This window comes from Notamacropus eugenii, chromosome 4 (genome assembly GCF_028372415.1).
Source record: "Notamacropus eugenii isolate mMacEug1 chromosome 4, mMacEug1.pri_v2, whole genome shotgun sequence".
Lineage (NCBI taxonomy): Eukaryota > Metazoa > Chordata > Mammalia > Diprotodontia > Macropodidae > Notamacropus > Notamacropus eugenii.
The window spans coordinates 251,331,563-251,346,733 of NC_092875.1; the positions used below are offsets into that span (position 1 = coordinate 251,331,563).

A 15,171-nucleotide genomic window follows, 5' to 3' on the forward strand; every position below is an offset into this window, starting at 1 on the left:
TGCTGCTACAAAATTGAGAGTCCAGAATGAATACAAAGGGGATATGGATTGAAAAAAAAATGAATAAACTTCAAATTGTACAGAAACAAAAAGGAGAGAATTGTGGATGCATATGTAAAAGAAAAAAACTGTATTTTCTCTAGAAATATGAAGAAATAATATTCTTCTAGTTTAAAATTCTTCCTAGACTTTTTCTTTTTTAGGAAAAAGGGAAGAACTAAACCTAAAACCTCTTTTTGAAATGGAGTAAACATAATCGCTAAATTGAACTCTTCTCCAGATGTGATCATTGTCTCTCCAAATCCAGAAGTGATTGACATATCAACTCACCTGAAAGCAGTACCTTCTCTATTGAAATTCAAGATTAAAATGTTGATCATAGCAAGGAATTCTTTTCAGTTCTGGAGGAGAGCAGTACAGGAAGGAACAAAATAAACCTGGAACGTTAACTCCATCCTGTATTATAACATATTATCATTGTTTCTTTTTTCAAGATTCCTATAAGTGTAACCTCAAGTTGTCTTCGAGCAGAGAGTCATGTCAGAGGACTGGGGAACTCTACCAGTCTGAACAATTCCCTCCAAGTTAGAATCACTTGGATATAGATTAATGATACATTAAATGAAATGTTTTCTGGTAGGTCTTGAGCCCAAATTGCAGAATATTGTTATTATTATTAATTTTCTTATTTGACAGGGATAGGGCTGCTCTCTGATATGGTGGTAGAACTTAAGTTCTATTTGTTTCCCTGGCTTTTTCTGTAAAATGAAATTACCTATATTTCAAATCTTGTTGGTTTAGTTTTAGAATTTAAATTCCATTAACTTTTATTAGTTTTTTTCAGACTTATTTGGGCCTTGTTTAAGAAAGACATACTTAGTTATTTTGGACTGGACTTCATTTCGTTGTCCAAATTGGTTATTACTCTTTTCAATTTCATCCAGGTTCTAAAAGGTTTTCTAGTTGCTAATCATCATTTAAGCTATCAGCTTTAGTTAGGATACATTATGGAAAATGGGGACAAGGATCCCTAACCTATATAGCAAACATCAAAACCTAATACACATTCACATTTGACCTAATATTTCTGATCAAGATCCCGCAAAAGGGGAGATAAATGCTGAGACAAGTGGGAAACCAAAGATAAATTTCGCTTGCTTTATAGCTTTAAGTATAGTTTTAAAAAAATCCCTGGATTCGAGTTCAAATTCTGTCTTTTCCATTTACTGTCTGTGGGACCTTGGGCAAGTCTCATCATGTAGATGTTATTTTCCTCATCCGTAAAATGAAGATATTGGCCTACACTGGAGGGTTTATGAACTTGTTTTTTAAAAAGAATAATTTTGAAAGTGGTATTTCAATAGAATTGACTAACTTTGTAAGCCTACATATTTTATTTTATGCATTTCAAAATATTATTCTGAAAAGGGGCCCCCAGGCTTTACCAGTCTGCCAATGGGTTCTGTCACACAAAAAAGATTAAGAACCCCAGGACCAGCTGATCTCTGAGGTCCCTCTCTGACCTGTCTATGAGGCTCTGTAACAACTAACCATCCCACAGGCATAGATGACCAAAGTAAACATGCACAAAATTATTCCACCTGTGTGACAGGAAGGGCCATTTAGTCAGTAAGGGTTAATACTAATACTTCCTACCCCTGCAGTAAAAGGAAGAGGGGAAGATTAGTATGTGGGGGAAATATCATTGGTAAACATGAGTGGTACCAATGCAAATCTTTGCAGACTGACCTAATGCTTTTTGAAAATGATTTGTGAGGCTGTAAATATAAAAGGGCACCTGATGGAAATTTAGAATGGTAATGAATTTTAAATTGATTCCTCTATGACATACAATTACAGGAGAGCCTCTTTATACCCAGTCCACATTGATCACTCTTATCTCTATACTCCTAGAGCACTTGTAAATCTGAACATTACACTTTAGTACTTCATTATGCTTTAATCTTATATTCTGTAACCCCCACGCCCACCTGTCTTGTGCAGTTGTGTTCAGTCTAGCAAAGCATTATACTAGGATATACAAATAACCCCAAGTTCTCATCGGCTATGCTATCAGAGCACAATCTCTGGGAGGTTATACTAAAATGGAAAAGTAATGAGCATGGGGCCCAGAGGTAGACTCTCTGTGCCTGTTATCTGAGGGCTGAGTCTGCTAACTTAGGAGAGGCTCATCTCTGGAAGACAATTTTTTTTTTTAACTACAGCAACTCAAGAAGATGACTTACTAAGGCATAGAGGGTTTATGATTTTTATTGTTGGATGGAGGATCCTAGACCATATTTTATGGAGGCAGTCAGAGGTCCTTGAAATATCCATGTACGGAATAAGTATGAATTCCTAGAAGGTAGAACCATACTACTTTTGGAACTTCCAAAAAAAGTGATTGCCTAGCAAAATTCTGGGTACATAGTCAATGCTCAATAGATGCTCAGATGAAAAGAAGTATTTGGGGACACAATGACCTGGGCTCACAAGAGAAGAACTTTCTCCACTTTGCACCACTGCTCTGTTTGATTTCAACTCCAAGTAATAAGATACTCCCAAACTGGGCACCCTCTTCTGTCCCTCCCCTTTCCTGCCTCCTCTTGTTTACTCTCTTTTCTCCCATTTCGATGGTAACCTCCTTGAGGTCAGGGACTATCTTTTTATTAATAGTATCCCCAGTACTTAGGACAATGCCTGGCATATACTGGGTCCTTCACTACTTCAAATGCATCTGAAAATAATCTAGTCCAGGGGCTTCTGAAAGATAGACAGTTTTGGCAGAGTTTCGATTTAGTTCAATGATTCTGGAAAGCAATTTGGAATTATGCCTTCAAAGTGACCAACATCATCCAGAGATCTCATTGCTAGGCATATACCCCAAGGTGGTCAGACACAAAGAACAGGCACATACACACTGAAATATTCACGGCAACACTTTTTGTGATAGTAAAGAACTGGAAACAAAGTAGGTGCCTTTTGATGGGGAATGCCAAATCAAGTTGTAGAATATGAATATACTGGAATATATTCCATATATAATGGTATATGCTATGACAAATGAATCTGAAGTAACCAGAGAAGCATGGGAAGACTTATATAAAATTATTCATAGTATAATATGCAGAATAAAAATTATATGCACAAGGACCACAATAATGTAAATAGAACAAAAAAATGAAATGGAATGCTATCTAATTATAAGGGGAAAAGTCGGCCCTGGAAAAGAGTTGAAAAAATGTATCTCGTTCTCTTCTTTGCAGAGGTGGAGGCCTATGGGCTTGGAATATTGCATATATGGTCAGACACAGTTGAGATGTTGGTTGATTTTACTGAACTGCTTTTTCTCTCTTTTTAAAATATTTATTGCAAGGGATAAGGAGGGGAAAAGAGAGAAAGATTCCAAAATGAAAGTGAAATAAAATCAAAAGATCAAAAACATTTTTTAAAATAAAAAGAAAATAGTCTCAACTCATATTAACACCTAACTGCATAAAATAAGAAGAATCATCATTGCTACTAGCATAGGGATACAGCTAAATGACATCAAGGTCCTCTTCAAGGTCTAGGAGGCACTGGAGTACAGAGGGAACACACGGACTTGGCAAAGAGTTTGGGTTCTAATCTCATATCCACCAACTACTTATTATCTGTGTGACTCTGAGCGAGTCCCTTAATTTCTCTGAGTCTCAGTTTCCTCATTTGTAAAAAAAAAGAAATTTCACTAAATTGATGTCTAAGTTCACTTTTAACCAAAATTCTGTGGTCCTGAGATGCAATCTCCAGGGGGACTAAATTGAACATTAGGGAATGATGGATATTTAACAGTATCTTCCATTAGCCTGTCCAAATCCAGAACAAAATAAATAGCTGCTCTCATTACAACTGACTCTGGAACCCGAGAGGCATGTGCAGAATGCAGCAATTGCTTGTGTTACAAGGGCAACAGTAGTATGGTCAGTGATGAACTCTGGGGTCTCTTTGGTTGTACCAGACTGGTCTCTGCTTCTGGGGCTAAGGCATGGGGGGAGAATGAGAAAGTTCTGCTGGCATCTTCCACAGCGGGTGGGGGACAATGATTTGAGACTAGACAGTCTGAGAAATACCTGGGGCTATTCAAGACCGGGCTTGTGAGTGGGTACCACTGCCATCTGCTGGACAGAATGGATATAAGATTTGTTTGGATAAGCTTCTAGGTAGCCTATAGACACAGCTGAACATTTTCCTTTGTGGGGAGAAATACGGAGAAGTATTTGTTTGGAATCACACTGGCTGTTCTCCATGCTCAGTAGCCAAAAGCTCTTGCGAACCTGAGACTACTAAGCACAGTTTGCATTTCTGTCCAAGGACGAGATGGGTTTCCATAAAGTAAAGGGTTGGGAAAGGTTAAATTTGGTGGCCACTTAGGAGCTAAGGATTAAAGGCCTGGGGTGCTCCCTGGTCTACCACAGACCTAATGTGACATGTTCCCAAACGTCAACCTGATTAAAAAAACAAAACAAAACTATAAACAATCCGAATAAAGAATTCTTCCTCCTGGACTTGGAACCTTATGACAAAGCAAATAATTGCTGACTTAAAATGCAAATTCTTTATGAGCTGTTATGCTACTGTTCTGATACACACTGAAATAATGACATTTTAAGAATAGCACGAGGTAGAAAATATGAGTTTTTTCCTTGACAACTTTTTTTTCTTATTACCATCTGATTTCCAGCAAGCAAAGTGCTACAAAAATGATAATAGTAACATATTTTAAGCTTGGGGATACACTGTACACATATTATACCTTGTGATCCTTACAACAACTCTGGAAAGTAAGTATAAAATCTCATTTTACAGAGGACTAAACGAAAACTGAGAGAAATTAAGTTATTAGACTGCAGTCACACAGCTAATGTGTCTGAGGCAGGGTTTGAACCCAGATTTTAAAGATGTAAATTCCTACAGGCTACCTCATGCCCAATAACAGCAGTAGACATGCAGGAAAGATTTTCGGGTAGGTTATCCTTTGCTTCAACATATGTTTAGAATACATTTAATATTTTATTCAGTTCATAACTTTTCTTTTCAGTGACAGTCTATATATGCAGTAACTTCTGAAGTCAGTTTTCAAAGAATGAAAAACTCAACATAACAGAGTATGTGTTGGGAATTGATTTTTTTTCTAAGGGCAAGGATAATAATAACATTTAATATTTATGTAAGACTTAAAATTTGTTTTATATTTTTGGTTGTTCAGTACTTTTTCTGTCAAGTACAAGTCTTTATGAACCCATTTGGGGTTTTCTTGGCAGAGATAATGGACTAGTTTTGCCATTTCCTTCTCCAGCTCATTTTACAGATGAGGAAACTGAGGCAAATAGGGTTTAGCAACTTGCCCAGGGTCATACATATTAAGTGTCTGAAGATGAATTTGAACTCAGAAAGAGGAGTTTTCCTCACTCTGGACCTGGCATTCTATCCACTGTGCCACATAGCATTCCTGTTTATAAGTCTATGAAGTATTTTAATTGTGATATAGTGGGAAGAAGTCTTCAATTTGGAGTCTAAGGACTTGGCTTTTAAAAATCCTCTCTCTGCTGCTTAACTACCTATGTGACTTTTGGCAAGTCATTTAATTATCTAGGTCTCTGTTTCCTCATCTGTAAAAAGAATAGATTTTATTAGATGATCTCTAAGGTCCCCTTTTAAGGAAGCACTATGAGTATTGGTCTACCCATGTAACAGATGAGGAAACCGAGGTCCAGGGAATTTAAATGATTTGCTCTCAAAAGTCAACGAAAACTTGACAGGACAAAGAGGAGATAAACCTGCTTCTGATCTCACATGGTTTTGCTTTTCTCTACTACATCTTGATATTTTGCAGCCTTCTGTTCCATATAACTGGGAGACCATGAACATCTGGGATGGCAATATCTATTAAAAAAGTTGTTCTCAAAGTTTTGTAGATCAATGCTGTGTATGTCTGGGTGATTGTGGGCAACAGTTCAGTCTGAGATGATGGTCTGGTTAGAGGATGGTTTGCTGAATGATTTCTCCTGGATATTTGGGATTTGTTTATGTACCAAGGGAACTTGTTTGTTGCTGATAGTCCGTGCTGTTGTATATAGATATATCCTCTGTCTTCTGTCATTCAGTGATTCTTGGAAAACACCATCTTTGGCATAATGAGGGGCCAGTGATTGAAGCAATGCCATAAATAGGTATTGGCCAGATGTTACTAGGGTCTTTTGTGACTCTACAACAAAGTATAATTATAATGAATTAAAAATGACATGGCAAAATAATGTTGGTTAGGGCAACCTTATGCAGGGTTTGTATAAATGAGCTATTATTATTCTTCAGAGAGTTAATGGGCAGTTGATATATATACATAAATGTCCATGTATATTTGCATACTGATAATAAAAGTCAATTTTTGTTTAGCAAATAGAAAATAAAGATTCTGATATAAATAATTTTCAAGTGCAGATTAATAAAGGGATCTTCTTTATTTCAAATAAATTCAAATAAATAAGTGTTTATTATGCATCATCTATGTTGAAAATACAAAAACAGAAAAACATGCTTGCCTTCAAGGAACTTTGATTCCAGTGGGGAGAGACTATAAAATGCAAATAGATAAGTAAAATGCAGGGGAGAAAGCAGTAACAACTGAGTAAATACAGAAAGGCTTTAGGTAGGATCTGATTCTTGAAGGAAAGTAGGGATTCCAAAGGGTGAAGGTTCAGGAACAGGCTGTATAAAGGGAAATAGCTGGAATCCCAGGGTAGTGAATACAATGAGTGTATGAAAGGAAATAATGTGAAATAAGTCTGGAAAGATAAATAGGAGTCAGGTTGTGAAAGAATTTAAATGTCAGGCTAAGGGATTTGCATTCAGTCTCAGAGGCAACCGGGAGCCAATGAAGAATTTTTAATAGGGAATAATTTGGTCAGATCTGTATTTTAGGAATATTAATTTGGTAACTGTGGGAGAATTGCAAACAAAAATAATTGGAAATAAGCAGGGAAGCTACTGCAATACTCCAAGAAAGGAATGTTGAGAACCTGAACTAGGTTAGTGGTCCTAAGAGTTGATATGAGAAATATGGAGGTAAGATCAACAAGACTTGGCAGCTGCTTTGGAATGGGAAAGGGGGAAAGGGAAAGGGTAAGGATAAATTAAGAATGACTCTTAGGTTGTGAAACTTAGTGGCTGAAAGGACTTTAATTCTTTCCACAGAAACAGGGAAGTTCAGAGAAAAGGTTTTGTGAGATAATGTGTTCTGTTTGGCTAGGTTGAGTTTCACCTGGTGCAGGGATATCCAATTGGAGATGTTCAGCCGGCAGATGATGATGTGGAATTGAAGCTGATGACAGAGATGAGAGAGAAAAGAAGAAAGCCCAGGACCCAGCTTTGGCAAATACCCTTGGGTAGTGGATAGGGGATGACACTTAGAAGTGGTTACACAAGAAGAAGCAGGATAATAAAGTCATAATATTTTCCAAGTTGCATTGGGACCTCATAGGTCATTTAGTCCAATTTGTATCTGAAAAAACATCACATTAAAACATACATAAGTGGTCATCCACTGAGGGGAACCCATTATTACTTTCCAACTGAGGCAGCCTTTGAAAAACTCTGTTTCTTACAAAGTTTCCCTTTATTTCAAGCATAAAGCTGTCTCTTGGCAACTTTTACTCATAGCCTTCTCGGACCGAACAAAACAAATTAATCCCTCTTCCACAGCATAGACTTATAAATACCTGAAGTCTTCTCTTCTTGAGGCTAAACATCACTATTCAAAAAGGTGAAATTTAGAGAGATCTAAGGGGATTTCATTCTAGTTATGGATTGAGGAACAGGGATTGGGGAGAGTAGGACCAAAACATGGGCAGTGAATAGTTCAATTCAACTAACATGGAGGATATACAAAGGAGGCCAGTTTGAAATACTTCTGGAAGTTACTTTGGAAGTAGACTATAGAAGTGAATGGCAGGATAAGTAGTTTAGGAGACAGCATAAAAGGGTTCCCATTGTCCTGCCCTACAAGAAAGTAAGAGGGAAGGCAATAAGAAGTGGGGATGGTAGAAGGGAGGGCAGATTGGGGGAACGGGTAATCAGAATCTTGGGGTGGGAGGAAGGGGTGAGATGGGGAGAAAATTTGGAACTCAAAATCTTGTGGAAATGAATATTGAAAACTAAAAATAAATAAATTAATAAAAAAAGAAGAGGGTTCCCAGGAGGAGGTGCAAAAAGCTGAAGAAAGGAAAAATAGGATGAGAACTGAGGAAAGGTCATTTAGAGATTATTGGTAACCTTGAGGAGAATAATTTAAGTTAAATGATACAGTCGGAAGCCAGACTGTAAGAAGCTGAATGGTGAAATAGAGAGCAATGACAATTAGATTATGTTTTTCCTAGGAATTTGGAAAGTTAGATTTAGATGGGAGCAACATGTTTTAGTGGGTTAAAGGAGACCTAGACCCAATCTCAGTTTCCTTATAAATAAAATTAATTCCTTCCAGATTTGGATCTATGGTCTTATGAGCTTATGATTTTCTACAATAGAAAAAAGAAAGGGAGGGAAGTCATATCTTACTAATCAGACCTTTATGGCACTAGCATTAAGAGAAATTCATCTCTGACCAACCTGCCCCTGCCAAAGAAACTCAGGATATAATCAAAGAAAATAATAAAGGGCAGATAATGAGATGTTAAACTAAATATAAAGATGCATCTATGATACTCTATTATTTTACATAGTGAGAAGAAAGTTTCCTTGAATTGAAAAAGGAGATTGGCCAGTAGCTTAGAGAAGATTAACCATGATAGTCCTTTAAAAAGTCAGTTCAAGAACAAGGCAGCAATTAAACAAGAACTGAGACTCTGAGAGAATATCAAATATTTGATTCTCTCTTAGAGGGATGGAAGAGAAGGGAATTCTCTCTTTCCCCTTCCCTATTTGGCTATGGTGCTTTGAAGTCAAGTTAATTGACCAGTAGGAGATACTCTACTCATTAGGAAGCAGAAATATATACTCTCCAGATAGATATGGAAAAAAAAAAAAGAGATAGTCTTATGTAAAGAGGAAAGAAGTAGCACCTTTAGCAGGAAAAAGAGAGAGGTGACTACGGACTCAAGAAAAACTAGCCCTGGCTAGCTAATATTTACACAGTGTTCTAAGGTTTCCACAGTGTTTTGCTTATACTAATTCACTTGATTTTCACATTTACCTATAAGAAAACCAAGTCTGAAAGAAGTTAAATAACTTTCCCAGAATCACACAACTCATAAGGGTCTGAGGTAGGATTTGGACTCAGGTCTTCTTGATTATTATAACTCTTAACACTTTAGCCACTTACCATCCAGATGCCTAACCTAGCTGAGCAGCCTGCCAAGTCAAAGGGAGAAGCATAAGGACTCCATGAGGAATGAAAGGAATTCAACTTCCTTCAGGTCTTGAGGTGAGTTGCCCTGGCTATGGGTGTTTCCTACTGGTGTGCCCCACAACAATTATAGTCTAAGTTTGTACCCACTCTTCCTTTGGATGTTATGTGTATTAGTGGGAGAGCACAACCTAGGTTTATTTTCTTTCTTTTTCCTTCCGTGGCACATTAGTAAGTGTTTGCTATCAACTAAAATGTGTCTACTGACTGTTAATAGGAAACCTGTTAATTCAGACTTGTGAGCCATAGTATTTGGAATGTAGACCCACAAGATACCCTAGAACCTGTGAGTGGTAGGTGTCCTCTGAGGAACCAACCCAGGAGTTGGAATACAAGTTGGGAAATGTAAGAAGAGGTGCTACACCTATCTGAAGGATTTTTCCTTCAGTTAAAGGATTACTCATTATCCAAATTAGTAAAAGCTTTTGTATTTCATGTTGGACCATGGCATATATAATTTCTCAAAACACAGTTTTGTTATTATCAAAAACAAGTTCTTGAAATCATACCAGACTGGAATAGTATTAGAAGAGTGAAGACTAGATTAAAACTGTATGATGAAAGAGGGAAGAGTGGTGGAGAGAAATATACTAACAATGTATATTTGCAGAAAGATAGGAGAAAGAAGTACAAAGGAATAGTAATTTCAATTATATCCAACTAGTCAGGACACTTTTTTTTAAACAAGACTAATATTTTTAAAGAAATGCAATGAGAGTTCCTGTTACATGGGCAACAGAAACCAGCCTAAATTAGGCAGCACTGAAGTTGAGGTCCTTATAAGATTTAATGTAATGAATTGAAAAGAAGAGTTTATAATTAGTAAATCAGTTTCTATGTGTAAATAGCTGCTTCTTTAAAGAGCTTCAAAATCTTATTCTCTTAAGAGTTCTAGGAATTCCTCCAGATATCTTGTTACACAACTGATTTCCACTACCAAGAAAATATTTGCTTACAAAAAGGATAAACTGGAGCCCAGCCCTTATCCATATCATCACAAATCCTAATTTAGCAGAGAATAAGTGAAGTCTTACACTAGAGTATAGTAAAAGAAAATAGGGAAACAAATTTTATGGACTCTCTAATTAAGAAAATAAAAAGATTATGTACAACTCATATCCTATATGTTGCTACTATGCTAGGTGCCTTAGTTTTGAAAAGAGCCACTTGGGATGTAAATCTAACCCAAAACTTTTATTCAATCTAGCCTATCTGAAACGTTGCCTAGTAAACCATATGCAGCTTTCTAAGTTCCCTAACTTAACATATCATATTATATGTGGCTTGTGATGAAAGACTATTTCATTCTAAATTACATTTTCGGCATAACATTTCTTCAGTCAAAACTCATTAACAGTCATGTATGAATTCATTATTTAAGTTCAAGAGCATTGGAGCTAGAGGTAGAAGACCTGGGTTTAGATTTCCTCTTCTACTTAGTAGCTGTGTGACTTTGGACAAATTGCTTCACCTTTCTAGATCTCTGGAGGTCCATGTAAAGAGTTGAACCTTCACGTTTTTTTAAAGCTCTATCTAGCTCTAAATCCAAGACACTAAAATTTAATTGTTTCCCACTTTCACTCAGTTCTACATGGCTACAGCCAATATTGTCACTGAGCCTACAAAAGCTCCTATAAAGATGTTATTGTTCATAAAAGTTCAAAAATATAGTTCCAAAATCACAACCTAAAATAACATAAAGACTTGGGAAGCTGATTTATCATAACAAAAAATGTTTCAAGGGCAGTAGTTTGAAGTATAATTCAAATGAAAATCATAACATTTTCAGAGAAATGCCAGGGCAAGTGATCACTTTTGAAAGAGATCACATTTAGTCAGAGCTTTGTGGACATGAATTTTCAGTTTCCCCATCATAACACATCTTCCACTAACTTTGATGGTTCTTCTTTTTGAAAACAAAGTCCACAGGTTGAACAATTTTAGGGCCAAATAATATTTTACAAATTGTATGGTATGCTTTTCATCTCAGATTCCCTTTTAAAAAATCATTATCAAGGGTCAGTCTTCTTGCAGTCATTTTCCTGATAAGGATGTAATCCAGTCTGGAAAATAAATACTGTATACTGAATAAAAAGAAAACCTCCCCAAAACCAGAGAATATGAAGGGTGACATTAAATTGTCATTCTGTCAAGATAGATCCAAACAGAATTGTACAAATCTAGTATTCAAACACTAAAGGAAGAATTATAAGCACACTAGTATGTTTTAGTTAGAAGAGAGACCTCTAGTGTGTATATGCTAAAGTTCTGTGTGTGTGTGTGTGTGTGTGTGTGTGTGTGTGTGCTAAGCTCCAAGCATAATTAATATACCAGAATCACTGCAGTCATTTTGAATATTCTGATGGTAAATTTTACAAAATATCACACACTAAATTAACCTAGAAATGTCTTTATTATGTTGATGCCATTTTGCCCAGGTAGCATCAGTTGCTTTTTATAAAGCAAACATTGAACTTTATTTTGTGATTCAAAGTTTAAAAATTCCGTGTGGTCACCTCCACCTAGTAATTATGCAAACTTCAAACCTATTCTCCTTATAGTAACTGCTAACATATTTTTTTCAAAGAGCAGTAGGAAACATCAACCAAATTGCTAAAGTCAGTGTACAGTCTTGCACCCCAAGCACTTTTATTTCACCAAGTGGTATAAAAATAATAGCAATAAATTAATCATGCTGGTTGCTCCTTAACTTAATAGATAAAGTGATCTTGCTGTAAAGGACAATAATGGCCTAGTTGTTAGGTTCCACAAATTCTAAAAACACTAGGTACATCCTTGGTTTGGAGATCAGATGTCATTACATTTTTTGAGAATTAGTTTCAGTCTTAAAAATCCTCTGTTTTCTCGTCTTCCACATTAAAAACACATTTGAGGTACACAGAGAATGTTTTTCTTTTTAACACACACACACACACACACACACACACACACAAAACAGGAGGTCTCTTAAGGAGTCTACTGCTGAGAAGGTAAAAGCATTTTGCTCATTTTTAATTTGCTAAAACAATCCAAGCCTGCTTAGTACCCAGAGGGTATTCTCAAATAAACTTGTATCTCTAGCTGCCAGCTTAGCTGATTGAAAACAGAAGGCGAACATTTCTTAAAGAATGAGTATGTTAAACTGTTATGTCTCTCCTCCACCCCCACCCTTCCCAACCAGGGACAGACAGACACACACAGAGACGCGCAGACCCAAAGTCAAGGATTTACTCGAAAGCAGCCAGTTCTGTTATCTAAGAGATAATGCAGTATTTGTACCAAATTACTTTTGCCCACTGTTTTGCACCTTTGAGAGAGGAAGTCAAAGCCACAGGGATATTGGACAGTTCCTGCGAGCTGCTCCCAGACTCACAAAGCACAACTTTGGTAACTTATTTGGCTCTCGCCCATCCTGCCTCCGGAGCATTCACGTTGAAAGATATTTTGATAACAGAAGACCGCTTCAACTACGGTGCGACTGTCAGAAAGCACAAAGGCAGATGCGTAATAGTCAGGACCTGGCTAGCGGGTGTAATGGGAACTGTGAGAAGTAGTGGGGTGGGTGCAGTGGGGAGTGTGTGTGCATCAGTAGACACATTACTTTCCATCTACCACCGCGGATCAAGGCATGGGGATCCATACTAGAAACTATCTGTATATGCAAAAAAAAAAATTTTTTTAAAGGATCGATTTCACTTTTAACCCGACCTTCCAATAAAACCCCCCATTTTCTGGTGTTTTCTTTTCAGACTAGACGCTGAGTCCTTATTTCAGTTACCGCGGGGGGTGGGGGTGGAGGGAAAGGAAGCGCACACAGCCCACTTCAATGAAAGTGGGGGGGATAATCTCCTCTCCCCCGGTAGGGGAAGGGGTGGGATCGGAGCCAAAGCGCACCTAACCCACCCCAACCCCCCACCGCCCCCTCCGCCCCAGGCCGTGGGTGCAAACCAAGCGGGCGAGGCGGAGAGGAAGCTCGGTCCCTTTAAGGGAACCTTGGCAGACAGGAGGGAGGGAAGGATGCGGGCTCCGGGCTTGGGCGCTGCAGGCACCGCGGGGGAGAGGCGAGCGCAGCAAAGCCACAGCCATTACCTGCAGCGCTCACCTCCCTCCTCCTCCTCCTCCTCCTCCTCCTCCTCCTCCTCCTCCTCCTCCTCCTCCTCCTCCTCCTCCTCCTCCTCCTCCTCCTCCTCCTCCTCCTCCTCCTCCCCCTGCCCCCACCCCCGCAGCCAGTCCCCGCCCCCCAAGGAGACTTCTAATCCAGAGCATGTGCCGTGCCCTTTATCGCGGAAGGGAGGGAAGGGAGGGAAGGGGGAGGAAGAGAAATGAGAGCTTTTAAAAAATAAATGAAACGTTTGCACCCAAAAACGGTGGTGGTGGTGGTGGGGGTGCGGTGTAGCACAGACAGAGGCTGGAAGGAAGGGGGCTTTGCAGGTCGGCCCAGGGGGTGGATACACAGGGGACTGGACCCGCACTGCCGGGGGGAGAGGAAACCACACGCAGCCGGCTGAACACAAAAGGGAGACCTGGTCCCTCTTGCGGAAAAAAAAAAAAAAGAGAAAAAAAAGAAAGAAAAAGAAAATCGCCCCGGGGCAGCATCTGCACCAGAGCCACAATGGCGCCTTTCACCGAGCTTTCGGGGGCACCGGGGAGAACGGCAGAAGCTGGGGAGCAGCGCCCAGCACAAGGCAGGCGGCCTCGGGCCCGGGGGCCCCCCAGTGCGCGCCTGCTGGCGGGGGCAGTGCGGGCCCCCGGGGGCAGCTTCGGCCCGCCGATGGGCCATCTCCGTGCGCTTGGCAGGGGGTGTTTCGGAGGGACAGATGGGGAGGGGAGAGGAGAAGAGAAGAAGGGGTGATGGGGGGGCTGGTGGAGCGAAAGCACGGCTGGGGTTTAGGTGCGGGGTGGGGGGCGGGGTAAGTGCGCTTCCAGGAGGGAGCCGCGGCCGCTTGGCACAGACAGGGTTCCCGGAGCAGCCACCGCCAGCTCCCGGGCAGCACCGGGATCCGGAGAGGCATGGCAACCCACGCTCGCCGGGGCAGTCCGGCCCGCCGCCGCGCACTCCTTTCCCCCCCCCTCTTCTCCTCCAGCTGGCTTCTCCAACGTTTGGTGGAGGGAGGAGGGGAAGGAAGGAAGGAGGAAAGGAAAGGAAAGGAAAGAAAAGGAAAGGAAAGGAAAGGATGGAAAAAAAAAAGAACTGGAGGAAGTGGCAGCCGCCGCTCGTCGGAGAGGAATTTGCCAACCCCACCGTGGCTGGCTCTGTGTGTGCGAGAGTGTGGAGCGCTCTCTCCCATGCCTGGCACATGCGTAAAAGCGAGTTGCGCCCAAAGTCCCAGCCATACCCTCCTTAGCAAATAATAACAAACCCAAACCGTCAGATCTTACCTGAAACATTGAAGCACAAAGTCTCTTTCCAAGTCCCCTTCCTTTCCTCTCCCCCCTTCCGATTTCTCTCCCAGCGATCTGCTCAGCTCGCTACACCAGAGAGAAATGCAATAGCTTGGCTAAGGTAGACAGAACAAAATACAGAGAAGAGTTGCTCCAGGGCTTTGAAACCCCTCAAGGCAAGGATCAGGATACAATTAGCTCATGCCTCTACCTCCAGTCTAAATCAATCTCCAAAATAAAACTTAAATCAAATTAACTGATCACACCGGCAGAAAATTGATCTCCCTCAAAAATAGAGCTGTACATATATGTATTTATAAATAGACATATATAGATATAGGGATTTTTTTTTG

At 39.7% G+C, this 15,171-nt stretch overlaps 1 protein-coding gene across 1 annotated transcript in view; it reads right to left on the reverse strand.

Moving 5' to 3' along the window:
- The window catches only part of KCTD1 (potassium channel tetramerization domain containing 1), a 246,445-nt gene extending 231,526 nt beyond the window's left edge, over positions 1–14,919 (reverse strand). The window contains exon 1 of the mRNA XM_072604458.1: positions 14,816–14,919. Within this exon, the coding sequence (XP_072460559.1) occupies positions 14,816–14,824 (9 nt within the window). The 5' untranslated portion in view covers positions 14,825–14,919. The remainder of the gene's footprint in view (positions 1–14,815) is intronic.
- Positions 14,920–15,171: the final 252 nt, after the last annotated feature.